Source organism: Pantherophis guttatus, chromosome 13, assembly GCF_059756535.1.
Source record: "Pantherophis guttatus breed Tessera chromosome 13, ASM5975653v1, whole genome shotgun sequence".
Taxonomy (NCBI): domain Eukaryota; kingdom Metazoa; phylum Chordata; class Lepidosauria; order Squamata; family Colubridae; genus Pantherophis; species Pantherophis guttatus.
The window spans coordinates 14,235,442-14,259,561 of record NC_142075.1 but is presented as its reverse complement, the minus strand read 5'-3'; the positions used below and the strand labels follow the sequence as shown (position 1 = coordinate 14,259,561).

At 45.6% G+C, this 24,120-nt stretch overlaps 1 protein-coding gene across 2 annotated transcripts in view; it reads left to right on the top strand.

The window, feature by feature from the left end:
* The first annotated feature begins 2,301 nt into the window (after positions 1 to 2,301).
* MFGE8 (milk fat globule EGF and factor V/VIII domain containing) overlaps positions 2,302 to 24,120 on the top strand; it is a 40,951-nt gene continuing 19,132 nt past the window's right edge. Inside the window, exons 1-4 of one of the 2 annotated variants that reach the window (XM_060694816.2) lie at positions 2,302 to 2,657; positions 18,749 to 18,877; positions 20,982 to 21,107; positions 22,590 to 22,703. In XM_060694816.2, the coding sequence (XP_060550799.2) occupies positions 2,582 to 2,657; positions 18,749 to 18,877; positions 20,982 to 21,107; positions 22,590 to 22,703 (445 nt within the window). In that variant the 5' untranslated portion in view covers positions 2,302 to 2,581. The remainder of the gene's footprint in view (positions 2,658 to 18,748; positions 18,878 to 20,981; positions 21,108 to 22,589; positions 22,704 to 24,120) is intronic. The other variant, XM_087877950.1, reaches the window with a different exon arrangement.

The following is a 24,120-nucleotide window of genomic DNA, read 5'->3' as shown; positions in this document are numbered from 1 at the left end:
CAGATTATGAAAGGGTGGGTGTGGCCAGGGTGGGTGTGGCCACTAATGTCGGGGGACACCTCTGGTGGCCAAGTGCATTTTTGGTGACAGAGGCCACGGGCCAATCCGTTGCTGTTTCCAGGGCGGCCCCACGGGCCAGATCTAAAAACCCCATGGGATTGGATGAAATGGGTCTAGAAACTAAGAATAGAAAGAATTTTGATTAATAAATTGAAATAAAAATTGAGTTGTATATTAGTGGCCACGCCCTCCCCAGCCCTCCGAGGTCAAACACAACCCTGATGTGGCCCTCAATGAAATCAAGTTTGTCACCTCTAGACTAGACATTCCCAATTTCCGGTGCTCCCTGACCAAACTTTCATGCATTCTTTCTTTCCTATTAAAACTCGCATGTCTGTAACTTTTAACCGGGTAAAATGGTGCATCATAGAGCAAAAAAATTGTGAACCAACGGACCTCAAATGGACCAACCTACAGAACGCGTCAAAACTCTGGGACCCGTGACTCCTGTGGAATTCAAATTTGGCAAGTTTTATAAAACATGACGTGACATAAAATTAATCACAAAGCATTTTATGACATAATGCCAAATGTCACCAAACATTTCCTGCTGATGTATGACTGTGCTATGCAGTTCAGCATGAACTACTTTCCAGGCAGATACCTCTCTAAATATTTCCCTGTGGAATTCAAATTTGGCAAGTTTTATAAAAACATTACAGGACATAAAATTAATCCAAAAGAATTTTTAAGAAAATTCAGAAGCTCAGCCATTGTTGAAGGCCTTGAGGAACCTGGGAAGGAAATATCTCTGAAGAGATGGTCCGAGGGAGCCACGGATTGTTTTATCTAAAAATTAAGAATGTTCCAGTTTGAAACAAAACAACAACCATCCTCTGCATGTTTGCATAAGCCAGTGCTTCCATTTAGGAAGCTAGCCAGCTGGTCCAGTGACTCATACAGAGATGCACCAGAGCAGCTCATTAATTTCTATACCATTCCTGCATGGAGAATGGTTGAAGGCTTTGGCCACACCCTATCCAAAAATGTGGGTCAGTGTCTCTTGTGAAGATTAGGTCCCAACAGGTTTTGCAAGCTGATATAATAAGCGCTTTACTTACAGACCAAAAACAACCCATGTTATCGTTCACATTCGCTTGATGTTGAAGCAATATTGGAAGATCTAGTTTGACAACATCTGGAGCGCTACAAATCTCCCAGCAGAGCAATTCAAACTTGAGCTCTCACACAGATATATGCCATGGGTTACAATGTAATAATAAAAGCTGTGGCGCATCCCGTAGAACAATTAAGACAGCTGTGCCAAGCAGCGGTTGAAGTACAGGTAGTCCTCAGCTTACAACAATTCGTTTAGTGACGGTTCAAAGTTACAGCGGCACTGAAAAAAGCCAGCGATGACCGTTTTTCACACTTATGACCGTTGCAGCATCCAACGTGATCAAATTCAGATGCTTGACAACTGATTCATCTTTATGACAGGTGCAGCATCCCCGGAGTGTGTGTGTGTGTGTGTGTGTGTGTGTGTGTGTGTCACGTGATCTCCTTTTGTGATCCTTTTGATTCTTGACAAGCAAAAATCAATGGGGAAGCCAGATTCACTCAACAACCCTGTGATTAATTTAAGAATGGCAGTGATGGACTTTTAACAACCCTGGCAAGAAAAGGGAATGGGGATTTTGCAGTATCCTTCCCCTGGCGTGGGATGGGAGTGGAGCTTTTGCAGTATCCTTCCCATGCCACGCCCACCAAGCCACGCCACGCCCACAAAACCCGTAGTAAAAGAATTTGGATTTCACTACCGATATATACTTATACCTGTTTATACTTATATGTTTTATTTAGTTTGTCAAGCATGTATGAGAAAACAAGGATCAGTACGAACATATATGTTATGTTGGTACTGATCCTTGTTTTCTCATACATGCTTGACAAACTAAATAAAACAAACAAACAAACAAAACCTGAAACCCCGTTGGTTGAGCTGGCAGACGCTGACCTACATTTCAGGGTGGAATCAATGATCATCCTAGTTCAGAGTCAGCTCAGCTCAGCTCTTGCGCGGATTGAGCATTAGTCTACTTCCCAGGGAGTTGCGTGAATCCGGCTAATAAATCACGAGCTCCTGCGCGCCATGGCTAAGAAAATCACCCCTGGAACCCCCAAAAAGGAGCGCACCGATTGCATTATTTTCTCCCTTTTGGAAAACTGGACGTTTAGCCGCCCAGCCCGGTCCATCAACCGGGACTCATCCGAGCCAAAGGAGGCGGCTCTTTTTTTGGGGGGTGGGTGGGTGGGAGGCAGCCAGCCGAGCCTGCCTTCTCCCCTTCGGCTTCCTCGGGGCGGGTCTCTCCATTGGCTGGCCGGCTGAAGCACGTGGAGACCGGGCGTAACTGGCAGGCTTGAGTCCCCGGGGAACGAGGGGGCGGAGAGGGCACTGAGTCACTCGCTCACCGACTTCCATCCCTGCGAGATAGAGCACAAAAAAAAACAAAAAACACAACGCAGCAAACAGCCGCGGAGTTAAGGAACGGGACGGGTGTCCGGCGCTGGAAGGAACCTCATGGAGTGGTCGAGCGCCTGCTGGCAGCTCCCGCTGGGGCTTTGGCTCGCCTTCTCCGCCTTCAACGGCATCCGAGGTAAGGAAGCAATTTGATTTTTTTTTTTGTACTGGTAGGATTCTCTGCTGGGCTCCCCTGTGTCACCGATTTATTAGTTGAGGGGTCTCAGCTTGAGACCCCTCTTCTTCTGGTACTGTTCGAAACCCGTCGCGGGGCTTCGGTCGAGTTCCCCACGGGGTGGTGCGTTGAATTTGGTCCTTTTCTGCTCGTTATATTGCGCTTTTTGTCGTTGCTGGTTTCTCTTGGCACGCAAACTCGGTTAATCTCCGAGGTGAAGGTTTCCATTTTGCACGTGAGGGCCAGCGGTTAAGTCTTCCCTGAGCTCTGGCTTGATGAAGTAGGGTGTGCTCAATCTTGCTTTGCCAGAAAAAGCCAGAGATCCCTGTTGTGTTGTTGTTGTTGTTGTTTTATCTTTGCCCGATGGTCACCCCCCCCAAACTAAAATGAAAATCTTGCTAGGAAAACTCTCCATCTGTTTAATCATTTGAGGTTTTTTTATTATTATTCTGAGTTTGTACCAGGGGTGAAATTCAGCAGGTTCTGACAGGTTCTGGAGAACCGGTAGTGGAAATTTTGAGTAGTTTTGGAGAACGGGCAAACACCACCTCTGGCTGGCCCCAGAATGGGGTGGGAATGGAGATTTTTTTTTAAAAAAAATTTGATTTATATACCACCCTTCTCCGGAGACTCAGGGAGGCTTACAATGTGCTAAGCAATAGCTTTCATCCTTTTGTATATTTATATAAAGTCAGCTTATTGCCCCCACAACTGGGTCCTCAATTTACCTACCTTAGAAAGGATGGAAGGCTGAGTCAACCTTGAGCCTGGTGAGATTCGAACCTGCAGTAATTGCAGGCAGCTGGTCTTAATAACAGGGTGCTTTAGACCACTGTACTACCAAGGCTCTTGCAATATCCTTCCCCCAGGAATGGGAGGCAATGGGGATTTTGCAGTATCCTTCCCCTGGAGTGGGGTGGGAATGGAGATTTTGCAGGATCCTTCCCTTGCCATGCCCACCAAGGCACACCATGCCCACCAAGCCATGCCCACAGAACCGGTAGTTAAAAAAAATTGGATTTCACCACTGGTTTGTACTCTTCGTTGAACCCTGATCTAAGACGATTGGTTGAACTTCTCAGTCTAAGCAATGGATGCTGAACCAATCTTAATGCTAACCAGTGCTTTGCACATCTCTCTCTCTCTCTCTCTTTAAGGTTCAGTGTGACTACTTAGCCAATTATGACTTCTTTAAGAAGCTATGGTTAAATGTAGTTTGACATGTGTGAGTGCAGCTACTGAATCATAATTGAAAGAGGGTGCTTTCTTCAGCAACTGGAGCTTCATCACTTGAGACTTTCAAGAAGAGATTGGACTTCGATTTGTCAGAGATGGTGTAGAGAGTCTCCTGCTTGAGTGGGGGTGGGGGTGGGGTTGGACTAGGTGACCTACAAGGTCCCTTCCAACTCTGTTAATCTGTAATCTGTAACTGGGTTATAACTGTTCTAGAGGTAGGTGTTTTTTTTCCCTCCCATTGAGGTATTGAAGATATATCTGACTTCTTGTTTGCATCTTAAGGAATCATATTGTTAGCTTGGTTTGGGTTTAGAGCATTGAACTTCAATTGTGATTTGTAGGCAGTGGTTGGGTTGTGCATCACTTTAATCCAAGGTAAACAATCTTTTTGATGCCCAAGATTCAAGCTTAGCATTTTGGGGACTGTGGTTGCCAAGTCGATGGGACCACGTCACATAATGAGTGAAAGTGAAGCTTGAAGTATGTTTGGGAGACACCAATTACCGGCAGTTGCAGTGCACTAACTTGCGATAGATATCCTGCACCTTCAAACAGGTAATAACTGTGTTACTTGGAACCCTGACAGCTGACCTCTGAAGGCCTCAAAAAGGAGTCTTGATCACCTCTGCTCTGAGCCTTAGTGAAATGTCTGAATCCAGGCAATGGTGGCTACTCAGCAAACTCTGGTTCAAACCAGTGATGTCTTGGCATGATGTGTGAACTCAGCATGCATCGGTGCAGGGGTTTTTTTGCGAAAAGAAATGCGGGAAGACAGGAAGGCAATTGAAGACCAAGCCAAACTGTTTGTCCATTTAGCTCCGTACTGTTTATTTTTTAGCAGAGTTTGCAATATGTTAGCTGAAGGATGCTTGGCTAATTTGTGGTCCAGTATGGTGTGCAAATCCAGGCAGTTGAATTTATTCTGACTGGTTTGGTTATCCGTGGGTTAATATGCTGGGTGAAAGCAGGCACTGACTAAGAAGTCTTTGAGGTTTCAAATCAGAGCCTTCCCTGGGACGAAAACCAAGGATCTTTGGTCAGTGAAACATATGTTTTAGTGCTAAGCAACACGTCCCTTGGGCTTCACTGTCCTTGAAAACCTGGACGTTTTCTAGCTTGATAAAACGTCCAGGTTTCTAGCCGCGATTCCTGAGAATGAGAAGAAACTCTGTACATGTTTAGATGAAAGCATGCTTTTTTGACATTCCCCTAGAGCTGCATACTTGGCTGAAATGAAGTCAGCTCATTCATTTAAGTGTGTAGTTGGCTGGTTCGGCTTCACTGCAGTTTCTTCTTATTGCGGTGGTAGCTTTAAAATAAGACAAATGGAATAGTTGGACGGGAAGCAATCCTGGATCGAAGGAACTTTCATTGTCACAGAAACTCAAGATTTAATTTGAGATGACTTAATAGTGAATCTGCAAAATGTTGCTAGCCAGGACTTATTTTTTTCCTAGCCATACTTAGGCTGCTAATAAAGGAGAATATATGTATCCCAGGGTTGACACGAGGAGTCCTTGGTGCTTTCCGAGCTTGCTTGTTTCCTTGCAGATGTTTCATTACCTAAATTAGGTAACTAGCCCTGATGATGTTACCTAGTTTGGTTAATAAGATGTCTGCAAGAAAGAAAGAAAGCTCGGAGAGCACCAAGGACCTCTCGTGCTTAGGCTAGTCACCGTTTCTCTTCTCAGTGACCACTTGCAACTTTGAACTGTTGCCAGTAAGTAGCATATAATTTTTCTGTATGTGTGGAGAACAGGGTGTTTTTTTCCGGCGAATAAGGCAAATAAGGATAATCACATCATCCTCCTTGGATACTTTGCGGTTTAAGTTTTGGAGATGGATTGGAAAAAAAAACAGACTGTGGATCCTAACTTGTCCCTAATACATCCTGGTTATTCCTGCGCCAAGTTGCTATCTGACAGCTTCTTGTAGAGCTGATGCTTGCAGGGGTGAAATCCAGCAGGTTCTGGAGAACCGGTAGTGGAAATTTTGAACAGTTCGGAGAACCGGCAAATACTACCTCTGGCTGGCCCCAGAGTGGGGTGGGAATGGAGATTTTGCAGTATCCTTCCCCCTGGAGTGGGATGGGAATGGGGATTTTGCAGTATCCTTCCCCTGAAGTGGGGTGGGAATGGGGATTTTACAATATCCTTCCCCCAGGAGTGGGGTGAGAATGGAGATTTTGCAATATCCTTCTCCCAGGAGTGGGGTGGGAATGGACTTTTTGCAATATCCTTCCCCCAGGAGTGGGGTGAGAATGGAGATTTTGCAATATCCTTCTCCCAGGAGTGGGGTGGGAATGGACTTTTTGCAATATCCTTCTCCCAGGAGTGGGGTGGGAACGGAGATTTTGCAGTATCAGCAAGCCGTGTTTGAATAAACCATAATTTATATGATTAGTCTTAGCCAGCCAGTATGTTGGGAAAGAAGTTACAGTCTAGAAAAGGTCAGCTTAAAATTATTCGGATGAAGAACAAAACTATAAAAATAGTTCGTGTATTGCACTGAAATAATGATTTGTCGACTAAGCCCCCATTGGCTGAATTCACACAACATTAAGTCATAAATCATGGCGTGTGAATTACAGGGGCTTGCTTTGTACAACACGGCTGAGTCAAAGCCAAGCTAGTCCTATTTTGGCTTAGCGTGTTGTGTGATGTTGATCCTAATTCAGTGCAGAACAAGGTTACAAGCTCTGTGTAAACTGTCTTGCAATGTTTGTCACTATATCTGAGAGCCTTTTGTATCTGCTAAGGATTTGTCTCCTTTCCAAAAACAAGCACTGAAGGAGAAAGCATAACGTACTTTTATTCCTGATTGATGGTGACAGCAGGAAGAAACTGTTTAAATTTCTACCGGGAGCTGCATGCGTGGGGTTTGTTTGGCCTGAATCTGCAGCGGTAAGCAGCTACCTGCCCAGGCAGTTGGGATCTTTCTGAGCAGATTCAGAAAGATCCTTTAACAAAGGAAAATGAAACCAGTTAGTTTTTGAAGAGGTTTGGATAAAGCCAGTTACAGAAATGAAAATCTCAGCGTGGGGTTTCTTGCTGTCGCAAGCGTTTAAAAACAAGACAGTCTTTCACGAATGAGGGCGAATATACATCTTCTTTTAACCACCCCCAAAATCCCTCGCGGGGTGGAGTCTGGGCAACCGAATGGAGCTAGCAGAGTGTTTTAATGGCCGGATGCCTTTCCTGTCACCAATGCGGAGTTATGTTCAGCAGATATATTCTCATTGTGCCCAGCAGGGGTAAAATGCACTTACCTTCGCAACCAGATCGGAGCTGTGAGTGCACGCAAGCGTGCGCTTGCTGCACTCGCGAGTGCCTCTTCTGCACATGCGCAGAGCCTCGTGCAGAGGGTAGAAACCGGGGACGTGATGATGTCCCAGCGGGTGGGCGGAGCCTCCCGCCGCCAGCGCTACCAGTTCACACGAGCTGGATAGATCCGGCTGGATTTCACCACTGGTGCCCAGAGAGAGAAATATATGCTTCTATCTAGGATCCAGAGGTGGGTTGCAGCAGGTTCTGACCAGTTCTGGAGAACCGGTAGCGGAAATTTTGAGTAGTTCGGAGAACCGGTAGTAAAAATTCTGACTGGCCCTGCCTTCATCTATTCTCTGCCTCCCAAGTCCCAGTTGATTGGGAGGAAATGGGGATTTTGCAATATCCTTCCCCTGCCATGCCCACCAAGGCATGCCACGCCCACCAAGCCATGCCACGCCCACCAAGCCACACCCACAGAACCAGTAGTAAAAAGTTTTGAAACCCACCACTGCTAGGATTGAACTCACAGCCTCCTGATTGTGAGGCAAGAGCTCTACCGCTAGGCCACTGCACCACTCCAGGACAAATATACATGTCCCAGGATAATGTTGCATGATCCAATTTTGGGTTGGTCACAAGGATCAGAGGTTTTGTCTTCCGAGCTTTCGGATGCGTGCTGGAGCCCATTTTCAGGGAACTTCTCTCTAGCACAGAGACCAGCAGAGAGACTGCTAGAGAGAGAAGTTCCCTGAAGATGGGCTCCAGCACGCATCCAAAAGTTCGGAAGGCAAAACCTCTGGTCCCAGTGATCGACCCAGATTGGATCCTGCAAGACAGTCTTTCGTACAAATGAGACTCATCATGCAAACCTCCAATATCTAAAAGAATCTAAAGACCTTTTTTTGCAAGCCTTCCGGTCATCACAGGTGTGGCTGACAGCATAAGAAAAGCAAGGGGCAGAAGAAATGCAGGACAGCGTAGAAACTTCTAAAAATAAAATACCGGGATTGAGGAATACAGGGACAAACTAGATATTCCCTGGATTGCAGAAATGAAAAATCATCAAAGGAAATTTCAGTTAAAAGAACACAGGAGAGGCAGTTTTGGACTGAAACAAGTCGTAAAAGAGATTTGGGAAACGTCACATGGGTGAGAGTTAGCCACTGGTTGTCCGTCTTGTCAGAAGAGAGGAAACAGATAAAGAGGGCCTTTTTCGCCCTCCCCAGACTCCTAGAAAGGCTCTGGAGGCTGGGGAGAGCAAAAAATGGGCCTTCTTTACCGCGCCCCGAGGTCCTCCAGAGGCAGGAAACAGCCTGTTTCCCTACTTCTGGTGGACCCAGAAGGCCCAAAAATGGAGCTCAGCTCGCGTGCCCACCGATATGGCTATGCGTGCCACCTGTGGCACGTGTGCCATAGATTCGCCATCACAGCTATAGACTAGTAATTAGATGAAAGGGAGTGTTTTAAATTTCCTTAATCCTAACTCTGCACCTGCTCTCCACTTAGTGACTGAGTGTCATTCCAATGACCAGGTCATTAAGTGAATATATGACAGAGAGAGAGGGAGAGAGAGAGGGAGGGAGGGAGGGAAGGAGAGAGAGGGAGAGAGGAAAGGAGGGAAGGAGAGAGAGGGAGGGAGGGAAGGAGAGAGAGAAAGAGAGAGAGAGAGAGAGAAGCAGGGATAGGAAAAGACACACAATGTTAAGATGTTGAACATTTGATGAGGAGGCCAGATGGTGAGGAGGCCAGCAAATTCTGAACTTTGAGTGCCTTACGGAGGTGGTAGAGCAACAAATGCATTTTTTTTTAGCCAGATTTGGAGAAATGGTGAAACCTTAATGCTACTTTTGAAGCTGGCTGATTTTTCCCTTTTTTCCCCCTTGTGTAGATGCAATGATGCTGACCATCCAATTTCTGAATAACGAGTAAAAGTTATGACAAGCAGAAGCTGGCCCGAATCCAGCTTTCTTGCCCGAAGCTGCAATCCTTAGGCAACGCTTCCCTTGTTAACTTGTTAATCCTTGCTGCCAGATAAGGTTTCTGTTTCCATTGTTCCTGGGCTGTTTATTTAAGGGACAGGAAGGTTGCTTAATTAAGGGACAGAAATGGGCTTGTGTTTGGAAAGTAAATATCAAAATGACACAAACTTACTTGGCTCACTGAAGCAGGAAGAGAAGAGGGCTGAAAGAGATGCCCCTTCAACCTTCTCCAGTCCGGCATGCTGAAGTTTCATTTGGATGGCAATCAGGGTGGATTTGACTTTAAATCAAGTTGATTTAAATCACAATTTAAATCATGATTTAAATCACTAGTAAAAAGGCTTGATTTAAATCAACTCGATTTAAATCATAATTTTTAAAGAGCAGCTGACATCTCTTTTCTGGCAGCGGCTCCTCCTCTGACCCGCTTTTGACTCACCAACAGTCCCAATATTTAAACTAAATTATTAATGTATCTTAAATAGAAAACTATCTATCTATCTTTAGATAGATTTTTACTCCCAAAGCATTTTATTAAAATAAATTTGATAAAATCAAAAAAATCCGATTTAAATAAAAAAAAATCCGATTTAAATTAAAAAAATCTGATTTTTTTGATTTTTTTAAAAAAATCATTGATTTTTATCCACCCTGATGGCAATGCTCATAATCCATAAATACAGGTAAATCCTCGTTTTACAGCAGTTCATTTAATGACTCTTCGAAGCAAAAGGAGACTGGAAAAAGGACTTAAGACTAATTTCCACATTTAGGACCGTTGCAGCATCCCGTGATTTATTTATTTATTTATTTATTGGTTCGATTTATATGCCGTCCTTCTCCGGAGACTCAGGGCGGCTTACAATGCGTTAAGCAATAGCCTTCGTACTTTTGTATATACCTGCTTAGTAGGGCTTTCGCCTCTCGCCCCCCCAAAGCGGTGTTCTTTTTATACAAAGTCAGCTTATTGCCCCCACAATCCGGGTCCTCATTTTACCTACCTCGGAAGGATGGAAGGCTGACTCAACCTTGAGCCTGGTGAGATTTGAACTTGCAGTAATTGCAGGCAGCTGGCAGCTAAGTGCTACTTAACAGCTCTTTAGTTCACTGCGCCACCAAGGCTCCAAAATTCAGATGCTTGACAACTGGTTCACATTTATGACGGGGGTCACGTGATCCCCTTTTATGACCTTCTGACAAGCAAAGTCCACGGGGAAACCAGATTTATTTAAGGACGACGTTGACTAACTTAAACAACTGCCGGGGTTCACTTAACAACAGTGGCGAGAAAAGTTGTAAAATGGGGCAAAACTCATTTAACAAAAAAAAACCAACAAAAAAAAACCTCGCTTAGCAATATCAATTCTGGGCTCAATTGCGGTTGTAAGTTGAGGACTACCTGTATTGACCAAGCTGGTTGGAGAAATGGGAACTGGAGAATTACTTAGTTGCATCCAATACAGCTGAAGGGGAACGGGAATACAGATAGTATTCTACTTATAACCATTCGTTTAGTGCCCGTTCAAAACTCCAATAGCACTGAAAATGGTGATTTATAACCAGTCCTCACACCGATGACGATGGCTGCATCCCCACAAATTTTGGTTCTTGGCAACTGGCATGTACAGGTACCGTGTTTCAGGGGTGTGTTCTACTTACCTTTACTATTGGTTCGCAACGGGGCCGCATGTGCGCGCTTGCTTTGCTTATGCGCATAAGCGTTTTGATGACGTCAGGGTCGGTGGGCGGGGCCTCCCATCGGTTTTAGTACTGGTTCTATAGAACCGGTGCGAACCGGGGGCAACCCACCACCGCCGTGTTTCCCTGAAAATAAGACCAGATCTTATATTAATTTTTGCTCCAAAAGATGCATTAGGGCTTATTTTCTGGTTAGGTCTTATTTTGGGGAAAATACAGTACTAAATGCACCTTGGCTGACAATCTTAACTGGGGCTTATTTTGGGGGTAGGGCTTATATTACGAGCAACCTGAAAAATCATGCTAGGACTTATTTTCCGGTTGGGTCTTATTTTCAGAGAAACAGGGTAGTTCTCCACTTACAATCACAATTTACGAGCCCAAATTTTCTGTTGTTAAGTGAGACATTTGTTCAGCGAATTTTGCCCCGTTTTACGACCTTCCTAGCCACCGTTGTTAAGGGAATCACTGCAGTGGATAAGTTGGTAACCCGGCTGTTAAATGGATCTGGCTTCCCCATGGACTTTGCTCGTCTGGAGGTCGCAAAATGGGAATCACGTGACTTCGGGAAACAGCAGCGGTCATAAGGATGAACCAGTGGCCAAGCATCTGAATTCTGATCACATGAGCGTGAGGAAGCTACAAAGGTTATAACTGTGAAAAACGGTCACTTTGTTTACTTACATTGAAAAAGTAAGTCACTTTTTTTTCCCAGTGCCGTCGTAACTTTGAATGGTCACTAAATGAACTGTTGTAAATCAAGGACTATGTGCAAAAACTACCTGTATTTATTGCATTTGGAACCTTCCTAACTAGCTTCCAACAAGCAGAGCCATTGTAGGAAGCTGGGTTCACTTAATCTGCACTGATATATTTTTTAAAAAAGATTGCAAAATCAGTTGTGACTCACTTAACAACCAACTTGCTTAGCAATGGAAATTCTGGTCCCAATTGTGATTGTAAATCAAGAACAAGAAGAAGGACCACGAGGCCAAAACTTGATTCCGCGCCAATGTCTCTTCGGTGACATTTCGCTATAATGCTGAGATCTCTGCAAGAAAAATCCAATTACTGTTGACAGCAAAGACAATAGGAGATAACTAGAGTCACGTTTTTGACTGTCTGGGGCACGAATCCTCCCTCTTAATCCCCTGTTCACATTGTACCTGTCAGATGAAATCAACTTTGCCAGCATCTGAGCACTGTGAGCTGGTGATTCAGTTTTCCTGCTTTGAACAACTTCCTACCTGTATTGTGATTCAGAGGAGTTTGAAGATAAATATACGGTTGAAATCAGAGGTTTTTCTTTAGGGGAATTGACGGACAAAGCTGGGGGAAAAAAAATCACACTTTTTATTGATTGACTGATTGATTGATAATATCTCACTGTTCGAGGTGACTCTAGTTTTATATATGGCAACTGCAGCAAGGTTATTATACACCCAAAAATGAAACGACTCAACAATTACTCACCGTAGTGGAATGGTTGGTGAAGAGGAAGAGATTTGCAGAGAAGGCTAAGTTGGCTTCTTTGATTAGAGAAAAAGACAGTGTCAATATTTATTGCAGACTGGAAATCCCTTAGAAATCTTTTGCATGAAACAGAAAGAAATAAACCTATGATTTAGGGTTTTGAATCTATATACTACTAAAACAGGGACATGGTGGCTCAGTGCCTAAGACGCTGAGCTTGTTGATCGAAAGATCGGCAGTTCAGCGGTTCGAATCCCTAATTCCGTGTAACCGGGGCTGTGGAGTCGGGAGATAAATGTTCCGACTCCGACTCCCCAACTCCTCTGTATCTGGTCTTTATTCTTACAGTAGAGAAGTCATTAATTATAACTTTTTGTGAATTGGGACATTTAAAATTGCTTTTTTTAAAATTCCAATCTAAATTTAGTAGGAGTCGGAGTCGGTGCATTGTTTACCTACTCCGACTCCGACTCCAGGTACCCAAAATTTCCTCCGACTCCGACTCCACAGCACTGCGTGTAACGGGGTGAGCTCCCGTTACTTGTCTCAGCTTCTGCCAACCTAGCAGTTTGAAAGCATGTTAAAAACGCAAGTAGAAAAATAGGGACCACCTTTGGTGGGAAGGTAACAGCGTTCCGTGCGCCTTTGGCGTTTAGTCATGCCGGCCACATGACCACGGAGACGTCTTCGGACAGCGCTGGCTCTTCGACTTTGAAATGGAGATGAGCACCGCCCCCTAGAGTCAGGAACAACTAGCATGTATGTGCGAGGGGAACCTTTACCTTTTACTACTAAAACTACCTTGGCTAGTTAGTTAGCTCAAACGATGCATCCTAGGGTTGAAGTTTTTGAATCAAACTAACCTCAAATCCGCTTTCTTAAAAAATGCATACAAAATCGGGAACCCATTAGTCCCATGGAATTGAAATTTCAAGGATCTTCAGGCCAGCTGTATTCATAAACCTGTGGCTGTGACGATGCCTCCATGGTCAGCTGTCGTCACGTGATCAGGATTTCTGACATTCCCTGCCAGTTTCCCACAAAGAAAGTCAATGTTTTTTTTCTTTTTTTGCCCAGCCATGGCCAGTTTGTTTATCTGTTTAGGTAAGTAAATATTTATCAAAGGATGAACCACCAAACATTATCTAGTAGATGATAGAAAGAAGAGAGTTAATTTGTAACCACAGGATAAGATGCAAATTTATAATTGTACTTATCGCTGCCAAAGTTTGGTAGCTAACAGTGTGCAGAGCCGCCGCCACCAATTACTGTGGCTAAAACAGGCGAAGAACAGTTACAGAAATTGGGTATGTCTAACCTAATGAAAAGAAGGACTTAGGGGAGACATGATAGCAGTGTTCCAATAATTAAGGGGCTCCCAAAGATGCTTTTTCAGGAGGCAACTGGACTTCCTTGTTTTTTTCTTTTGAAGACATTTTGCTTCCCATCCAAGAAGCTTCTTCAGCTCTGACAGGACAGTGGGGAATGGAAGGATTTATATCAAATGACAAGCTGTCTGCAAGGAATACAAATCCTTCCATTCCCCACTATCCTGTCAGAGCTGAAGAAGCTTCTTGGATGGGAAGCGAAATGTCTTCTAAGAAAAAACAAGAGTGTCCAGTTGCCTCCTGAAAAAGAACCTTTGGGACAACCATGACCTGCATGACTGAGAATCTCTACAGATTTGAGGGGCTCCTACAAAGATGGAGGGGGGGGGTGTCAAACTATTTTCCAAAGCACCAAAAGGCAAGACAAGAAACAATGCCTGGAAACTAACCAAGGAGAGAAGCAACCTAGAACTAAGGAGAAATGTATCAACAATGAGAGCAATCGACCGATGGAATAGCTTGCCTTCAGAAGTTGTGAATGCTCCATCACTGGAGGCTTTCAAAAAGAGATTGGACAACCATTTGTCTGAAATGGTATAGGACAGGGGTCAGCAATCTGTGGCTCTGGAGCCACATGTGGCTCCTTCATCCCTCTGCTGCGGCTCCCTTTCACTCAAACTATGTGTCACAACCGCCAGTGTGCGACACCCGCCGGCACGTGATTTATTCAGCTTTTCAACCCCCGGTAGGCCAACCATGGATAAATCCAAGAAAAGAAAAGCTTCAGAAGAAAACAGAACGTTTAATTTCGACTACATATGCTAGTTTTGTGGCCGCTCAAGAACTAGTCAGGCATGGGAAGGGTTTTGTGGCTCCCGGTGTTTTCTTTTCTGTGGGAAAAGAATGGCTCTTTGAGTGTTTAAGATTGCAGACCCCTGGTATAGGGCAGTGATGGCTAACCGTTTTGCCATCGCGGGGGTAGTGTGTGGGGGGTCCACACCCATAATTTAATGTGCCTTGCCCCCCCCCACGCATGTGCGTGCAAACCCCCCCCCCACTCCCCCGTGCGATGGCCCGGTAGGCCCGTTTTTCACTCTCCCCGGGTTCCAGAGGCTTTCTAGGAGCCTGGGGAGGGCAAAAATGGCCTTCCCCACCCCCCTCCGGAGGCCCTCCGGAGGCAGGAAACAGCCTGTTTCCCGACTTCTGATGGGCCCAGAAGGCCCAAAAATCAGCTGTCCAGTGCGCGCATGCGTGCTGGAGTTTAACGTGGGCAATGCTTGCGTGCCCACATATATGGTCCACGTGCCACCTGTGGCATGTGTGCCATAGGTTCACCATCCCGGGTATAGGGTCTCCTGCTCGAAGAGGGTTGGACTAGAAGACCTCCAAGGTCCCTTCCAACTCTTATTATTCCACATTCAATTTCTTAGTATCGTTTTTTTCTTTCTTTTCTACTTTATTTTAATCTCCCCCCCTCCCCCCCGTTTTTGCACTTTTAGCTTTTTCTTTGGTTTCTTCTTTCTCCTTTTGTTTTTCTCACTTTATCTGAGTTGGTATTCGTTTTTTTTTTAATCTTCTTTTTAAATTAGCTTTAATAACGTCGCATCTGAGATTTCCCCACCTGTTGGAAGTTGAGTGAATGACCCTTGACTTCGAAGGAGCCCTGAAGGAATACAAGAGAAGAATCCAAACAAATAAAGCCACATGGTTATTTAAACATTTCCTGTCTTCCAAGAGGCTTTGGGTTTTTACAGTAGCTTGGCAGGAACCTTAGAGATCCTTGGCTGAAAGCTGTTCAAAAGGGAGACTTTCTTCCCAGCCTTTGATGGTCTGAGTTGGATGGAGACAGTGTTTTGATTTCTTCCAAGTGGCAAGCTCTTCTCCTTTGGTTCTATCTCATGGCAATGCATAGATAGAAGGTGAAGTCATCCAGAACCAGCCAGAGCAACAGTACAAGCAAGGGCTTGAACTCCTGCCCAGCTCTGTTGCTTTTTTCTTTCTTTCTTTCTTCAAGATTGGCTGTAGGAGTCACACCAGCACCTTTGAACTCCCTGTATGGAGCCAAGTTTCTTGGCAAAGTCTGCAGTGAAGTCTGCGGAATGGCAGGAAGTGAGATTAACCCCAAGGAACGTGTGCTATAAAAAGATCTTGGGAGTAGCTTAAGCCAAAGAAAGCTGCATTTCAGTGTGGGAAGCTACTCCCATCTGTCTGATCTTCAGAGAGTTTTGAGTTTGTGATGGTGACTTCTCTCTCTCTCTCTCTCTCTTTTTTTGTCTTTTCTTTTTGGAGGCCCTGCAGTAAAGTAAGCATGAGTGATTTGGTATGGACAAGGTAGCTCTTTACCACTGGTAATTTAGTATTTAATGACAACGGGCCCCACAGTTTAAGGATTGATATTATAGTTGGGCCATGCTGTGTTTTGCTCGTGTGCAACTGACAGATTGGATGCCAAATTGTGATTTTAACATAGATTTTTTTTTATCAGTCATTTATTATTTTGTTCTAGATTTTTAAACTGGATATTCCTTGAGTGTTTTTAACTTGCTCAGGTCTCTGGCCTTTGTCTGTAATAGACATTGACTCGACTTACGAATGGTTAGTCTCAAAGGTGCTTTTTTCAAAAGGCAACTGGATTTTTTTTCCTTGAGGAAGAAGCAGCAAACGTTTTGCTTCTCATCCAAGAAGCTTCATCAGTTCTGATGAGGGTCTCCACTGTCAGTACTTATCCATCAGAACTGATGAAGCTTCTTGGATGTGAAGTGAAATGTTTTAGAGTAGGGTAGGGTAGGGTAGGGTAGGGTAGGGTAGAGTAGAATAGAATAGAATAGAATAGAATAGAATAGAATAGAATAGAATAGAATAGAATAGAATAGAATAGAATAGAATAGAATAGAATAGAATAGAATTCTTTATTGGCCAAGTGTGATTGGACATACAAGGAATTTGTCTTAGGTGTATATGCTCTCAGTGTACATAAGGAGAATAAAATACATTCATTGAGAATCAAAAGATACAACACTTAGTGATAGTCAATAATAATAATAATAATAATAATAATAATAATAATAATTATAATTATAATAATTATAAATAATAATAAGCTATCAAATCATACTAGGAAACAAGTAAAAACAATATAAATTGAAAGATACAAGCAACATGATTCTAGTAAGAAGTGGGAAGAGATAGCTACTAGTAAGGAAGAGAAGAATAATCATAATACAGTCCTAGTAAATTATTTGACAGTGTTGTGGGAATTACTCCTCCTCCTCCTCCTCCTCCTCCTCCTCCTCCTCCTCCTCTTCCTCTTCCTCTTCCTCTTCCTCTTCTCTTCTTCCTCTCCTCCTCCTCCCCCCCTTCTCCTCCTCCTTCCTCAAGGAAAAAACAGTCCAGCTGCCTTTTCAAAAAGCGCCTTTGAGACAACTCTGATCTGGATGACTGAGAATCTCCATAGACATTTACCAATGGGAAGCTTTATATCCAGGGATTCAAAAGCAGGAGCTGTTTTCCAAGTCTTTTAGAAGGGATTAAACTAATTCATGGATGACAAGACTCTCAATCTTTATTGGTTAGGATGGTGGATATTATGTCTAAGGTCAGAATGGTTACAACACTGAAAGCCATTCATTGTAAAACAAGAAACAAGGAGAGAGGCCAATGACCATTGGCTCCCCCGGCTTCTGAATTGCCCAGAATCATTTCCACGTTCCTCTACAAACAGAAGTGTCCAAACTGATCAGCTTTTGATCTGATCCAGGAGCTTTTCCTCCCTTGCCGTTGGTGACTCTATAGATTTGTCTGGTGAGTTGGGTGTGTGACTCAAGTCAGCTCCACGTGATAATTTTTTTTTTTTGATCCTTGGACAAAGGAATGAATAAATAATTAGCTCAGTGGCAATGATATTGAAAGCTTCACTGCCTTGAAATGCAAGCTCGCTTTTGCTCTTGCCTTGGCCAGTGTGTCACTCAAAAATGTTAGTGCAACCCTTGACCTGCAATGAGTTTCATGCCCTTGTTTGGAAATGTGTGTGCGTTCTTTTGTTGCATGATCTTTCCCCTGTTTGCTATCTGCAAGAACCCTGCTGTTATATCTGCACAGCGCTGGAAATAAGAGGGAGGCAGAGGTGCTATTCAGCAGATTCTGACAGGTTCTGGAGAACCGGTAGTGGAAATTTTGAGTAGTTTACAGAACCGTCAAAAGCCACCTCTGGCTGGTCCCAGAGTGGGGTGGGAATGGAGATTTTGCAATATCCTTCCCCCAGGAGTAGGGAGGGAATGGGGATTTTGCAATATCCTTCCTCTGGAGTGGGGTAGGAATGGAGATTTTGCAGTACCCTTCCCCCAGGAGTGGGGAGGACATGGTGATTTTGCAGTATCCTTCCTTTGGAATGGGGAGGGAATGGAGATTTTGCAGTATCCTTCCCCCAGGAGTGGGGAGGGAATGGGGATTTTGCAGTATCCTTCCTCTGGAGTGGGGAGGGAGTGGAGATTTTGCAATATCCTTCCCCCAGGAGTGGGGAGGGAATGGAGATTTTGCAATATCCTTCCTCTGGAGTGGGGAGGGAATGGAGATTTTGCAATATCCTTCCCCCAGGAGTGGGGAGGGAATGGGGATTTTGCAGTATCCTTCCTCTGGAGTGGGGAGGGAATGGAGATTTTGCAATATCCTTCCCCCAAGAGTGGGGAGGGAATGGAGATTTTGCAATATCCCTCCTCTGGAGTGGGGAAGGAATGGAGATTTTGCAATATCCTTCCCCCAGGTGTGGGGAAGGAATGGGGATTTTGCAGTATCCTTCCTCTGGGGTGGAGTAGGAATGGAGATTTTGCAATATCCTTCCCCCAGGAGTGGGGAGGGAATGGGGATTTTGCAGTATCCTTCCCCTGCCATGCCCACCAAGCCACACCACGCCCACCAAGCCACGCCCACAGAACCGGTAGTAAAAAAATTTGGATTCCACCACTGGAGAGAGGATTAGATAAATGCTCAAGAGGAGCAGATAGGAAGAAAGCAGCAACCCCTTTCTTCTCTATTGCGCTGATAGGTTAAATTGTGTGTGTGTTTTTTAATAGGTGATTTCTGTGATGTAAATCAGTGCCAGAACGGAGGGACTTGCCTCAAGAGTCTAGAAGATCAGTCTCCTTTCTTCTGTATCTGTGAAGACGGCTTCACTGGCCCGACCTGCAATGAAACAGAGAAAGGTAAGTATGACATTCTTAATCCCAGATGTTCTCTCTTCTAAACGTTCCAGATGTGGCGTGACCAGTTCCAGACAGTTTTGGCAACGGTGCTGCTGAACTTCAGTGGCCAGAGCAGAGAGGACTCCTAGGGCCATAAAGGAGAGGTCCAGAAGCCACAGATTGCCCTCTATTATAAAATAGGCCACTGATGGCTAACTTTTTCTGCACCGAGTGCCCAAAAGGGAGCATGCTCGTGCGGGGCACTAAGCAGGAAGGATAAAAATCAATGATTTTTTTTAAAAAAAAATCAAAAAAATCAGATTTTTTTTATTTAAATCAGATTTTTTTGATTTTTATCGAATTTATTTTAATAAAAAACTTTTGGGGTAAAAATGTATCGTAAGATAGTTTTCTATGTAAGATACATAAATAATTTAGTTTATTCAGCATGAAATGGAGCTTAGTTATGTAGCATGAGGCTGTATATTCTGCAACACTGGGACTATCGGTGAGTCAACAGTGGGTCAAAGGAGTAGCAGAGGTGACAGTTGCTCTTTAAAAATTATGATTTACATCGAGTTGATTTAAATCAAGCCTTTTTACTAGTGATTTAAATCATGATTTAAATTGTGATTTAAATCAACTCGATTTAAATCAAATCCACCCTGGCACTAAGTGCTGAAAAGGGAGCACTTCGCACGTGCGCTCGTCAGGGCCACGACCAGGAAGAGGAGCTGCCCAGGGGGCATGGGCGCACGTCATAAGGTACTTCCGGTTTCCAGCGTGCGCCTGCGCGCCTGCCAGCAAGTCTTCCACGCATGTGCATGTGCTGATCAGCTGGCAGCCCGCATGTTCTGCATTGGGGGGAGGAAGTGTTTATCATGGACTTTTGAGATGGGAGGGGCCAGAATGAGGGCCAGCACCAATGAGAATTCTCCCTGCTTGAGCGTCATCGGTTTCCAGAAGAAGGAGAGACAATTCTACGGAGAGAGAGAAGTGGAGAAAGTGGGAGGGGGGGATCTTGGCCTGAATAACCAACTTGGGCTTCTCTGCGTGGAACTCTCTCCTCCAGTCAAGGGAGACTCTGCCTGGAGACCGATGACGCTGCAGAAGGGAGAATTCCCATTGGTCCTCCTTCTTTCTGGACATTCCCAATTCCGAAGTTCGAGGAAGCCCCATTCCTGGCTTACAGATCAGCTCTTCCGCACCCACAAAGGCCAGCTGATCGGTACATACACATGCGTGCCAGAAACCCGGAAAAGTAACGGGCGATGCCGCATGTGCCAGGTGACATGGCTTCACATGCCACTTTGGGCACGCGTGCCATAGGTTCGCCATCACGAGAATAGGCCATGTTTGAATGTCCACTAAACCAGAATTCTTGTCAATGTTGCCTTCATTGACAGCACATCTGTCCCACTAAGCTTCTGGACCAGGAGAGGATCGCCCAGCAAATCTGGACAGCTCATTGGATGGTTTATGTCAATGAAGACTCAATCCTCTCAAGACTCAATGTATCTAAAGGTTGAATCATGGCAAATGGCCCAAACTTTATTAATCATTCTTTGGCCTGGATCACAGCATCAGCCTATGGCCCCCAACAATCTGGGTCCTCATTTTACCCATCTCGGAAGGATGGAAGGCTGAGTCAACCTTGAGCCACTCAGGAATCAAACTCCTGGCAATGTGAGCAGAGTTAGCCTGCAATACTGCATTGTAACCATTGGGTGGATAGGTAGGTAGGTACAGGAAAGGAAGGAAGGAAGGAAGGAAGGAAGGAAGGAAGGAAGGAAGGAAGGAAGGAAGGAAGGAAAGAAAGAATAGTACTTAGACTTATATACAGCTTCACAGTGCTTTACAGAGTCAGCCTATTGCCCCGAACAATTTGGGTCCTCATTTTATCCATCTTAGAAGGATGGAAGGCTGAGTCAACCTTTAGCCTGGTGAGAATCGAACTGCCAAACTGCAGTCAGCCGGCAGTCAGGAGACGTACCCTGCAGAACCGCACTCTAACCACTGCGTCACCAAGGCTCAATACTACTCTTAAGAGAGATGGATCTTGCAGAGGCTGATTGCGTTCCTTTTCTTCCCAATTTCTTCCTCCTTCTGCATCTCACGCTTTTAGGTCCCTGCCATCCAAATCCATGCAAGAATGAAGGGGAATGCAGGTTACTTCCCAATCGGGGTGATGCCTTCAGTGAATACATGTGCATATGTCGTCCCGGGTATAATGGCAAACACTGCCAGAACAGTGAGTATGGTTTTCTTCTGGAAAGATATCCACAGGTCACAGGAGATCGAATCCCTAGTGCCGCATAACGGGGTGAGCTCCTGTTACTTGTCCCAGCTTCTGCCAACCTAGCAGTTCGAAAGCACGTAAACAATGCAAGTAGAAAAATAGGGACCACCTTTGATGGGAAGGTAACAGCATTCCGTGCGCCTTTGGCGTTGAGTCATGCCGGCCACATGACCATGGAGACGTCTTCGGACAGCGCTGGCTCTCCGGCTTTGAAACGGAGATGAGCACCGCCCCCTAGAGTCGGGAACGACTAGGACATATGTGCGAGGGGAACCATTACCTTTACCTTAATCTTTTCTGAAAGCCACACACACCCTCCTCGTAGTTTCTTTAGTCCTCCTCCATTCTCAAGGTCAGGTCCACACCTGTTCATTTAGGGGCAGGACTGACAGACGTGTCCCTCAGCCTGATAAACATTCATGATGAAACAGTGGTGGAAACCATCTTCAGTGAAACACGGTTAACAAAGCTGTAGTGTATTGCAACGCCATGTCTGTTCCCGCAAGAGAGAGGGAAAGGGAGCGAGAGAGATTGTTGTGCGTGACAGACCTGAATTTTGCCCTCTTAATAGCTAGTTATACAACTAACAAACAATGGGCATCCTTCCAGCCTTGAAGGACCCATTATTATTATTTTCGGCAATCATAAAAACATGCCATTTCAGTTGTCCTCTTGTTATTATTTTCCCCCGAACCATCACTTTGGAAAAAGAAGCACAAACGTCATGTTCATCTTAACATTTTCTGGATTTTTCCAGAAAACAACAAAGACACAACACGTTGTCTTTCTAAACGAGTATCGTAGATCATCTGAACCAGTGCTGTGTTTTGAGCCACGGACCGTTAACGTTTTTTCAAATAATAGAAAGTATTTGACTAGTCCAGGGGTGTCAAAACTCAAGGCTCGGGAGCAGGATCTGGCCTGCAGGGTACTTAGATCTCGCCCACGGGGCTGCCCTGGAAACAGTGAAGGACCAGCCCGTGCTGCTTTTGCCAGTGAAAACAGGCTCCCGAGTGCCGTTTTCAGCTGCCACGGCCTCCTGCAACCCTCTGCCAGTGAAAACGGAGCTCGGGAGGGCCGCATGCGGCCCTCCCGAGCTCCGTTTTCACTGGCAGAGGGTTGCAGGAGGCCGTGGCAGCTGAAAACGGCACTCGGGAGTCGTTTTCGCTGGCAGAATGCTGAGGAAATCACAGGCACCCCTGACAGGAGTGATGGCGAGCTGGCCACGCCCACCTTGGCCATGCCCCCCCAACCCCCTCCCCCCCCGGAGGTCAAACACAACCCTGATGCGGCCCTCAATGAAATCGAGCTTTTTACACCCCTGCTCTGGTCCTCCTGTTACTTAGGCATGGCTTGCTCGGACTTCCTTGGAACGTAGATCTGGTGGAACCTGGGAGTAATCGTGTTGCATCTAATGGTTTCCTTTCGCCCTAGATGTGAACGAATGCGTTTCCCAGCCCTGCAAGAACGGAGGGACCTGCCTGGATCTGAAGGGCAACTTCGACTGTAAATGCCCCTCGCCCTTCGTGGGGAAGACCTGTCAGATGCGTAAGTCTTTAGTCCCCCGATAGTGAGTTGGAAGAGAGTTAAGAAATGAAGAAGTTCTCAGAGCACCGTTGCTGGGTCTGCCTGCACTGGAAAGACAGGGTTTTTTTTGTTTTCCTCCCGAGACAAAGGTCACCTGTGTTGGCCTGCGAAGGGCAATTCCTGCAGTTCAAGGAATGCTGAGCCATGGTTCACAAAACGTTAAACTCATAAGTTAACCTTTCCTTGGAACCTTAATGCCTGGTGGATTTTGTGGAGAAGTCCAGGCAATTTTCATGGTTGCAACTGATGCTTCTTTTAGGATTGTGATGGTGAACCTATGGCCCTCTCTGTGGGCACGCAAGCTGTCACCCAGCTCGGCACCGCCGTGCATTCGCGCACGCCTAGTGCCGATTTTCGGGTCTCTGGTGTGGGGGCAGGGCACATGGCGGAGACGCGTGCGCATGTGTGGGGGTCTTGCGTGCATGCGTGGGGGCAGGAGGGGGTTTCGTGCGCATGTAAAGGGCCGCTGGGGGTGCGTGCTCCCCCCATGGCCCGTTTTTGGTCCCAGGAGACTTCAGGGAGGCTTGCCAGACCCAAAATGGGCCACGGGGATTCATGCGTAGGGGCAGGGGGCTCACACATGCATGCACGGGGGTGTGAGAGTGTGTGGGGGTCACGCATGCATGCGCTGGGGGAGCTTGGGGGTCACATGCATACACGGGGTGGGGCGTGCGGGGGGCATTGCATTATGAGTGTGGGCATGTGCATGCGTGACCCCCCTCACTCCCCCCAACCCCCCACACTCCTCCCGACCCCCCCCCCACTCCCCCCAACCCCCCACACTCCCCCTGTTTTTGGCACACAACGGCAAAAAGGTTAGCCATCACTGTTCTAGGATGATTTTTGATCTTGAAGGCTACTTCTCCCTGTCCTTTCTCATATCCAAGTACTAAGCAGGTCTGACCCAACTTGATTTCAGACCTTCACAATCTCTTCTTTGCATGACCCACCTCTCTGCTTGTCCTTCGAAGCTACTGAACAGCTGTGAGGTCAGCCATATCTCTGTCACTTTGTCCTTTCCCTCTGGATCTCACCCAGCCAGTCACAAAGAAGGGAAGAGAGGGAAGCAAAGGACCAATGATGGCTATTGGGAAGAAGAGGTGGGACTGCTCAGGGAGAGGTCCCACAGAAAGCCTTTGGTCTGATAAACTCTATATTCTGTGGATAAGCAAGCATATTCTGAGCTTGTTCCTGATGGACCTCAAAGCATCCTGGGGATACGGCAGGCTTGGGGAAATCTTAAGATTTGTGAAAGGAGAACAAAAATATTAAGAGTGGAAAGCTACAGATGGACAGATGTTACAGCTAGAGACTGGAGAGGATTCCTTCCTTCCCTTCCTTTCCTTCCTTCCTTCCTTCCTTCCTTCCTTCCTTCCTT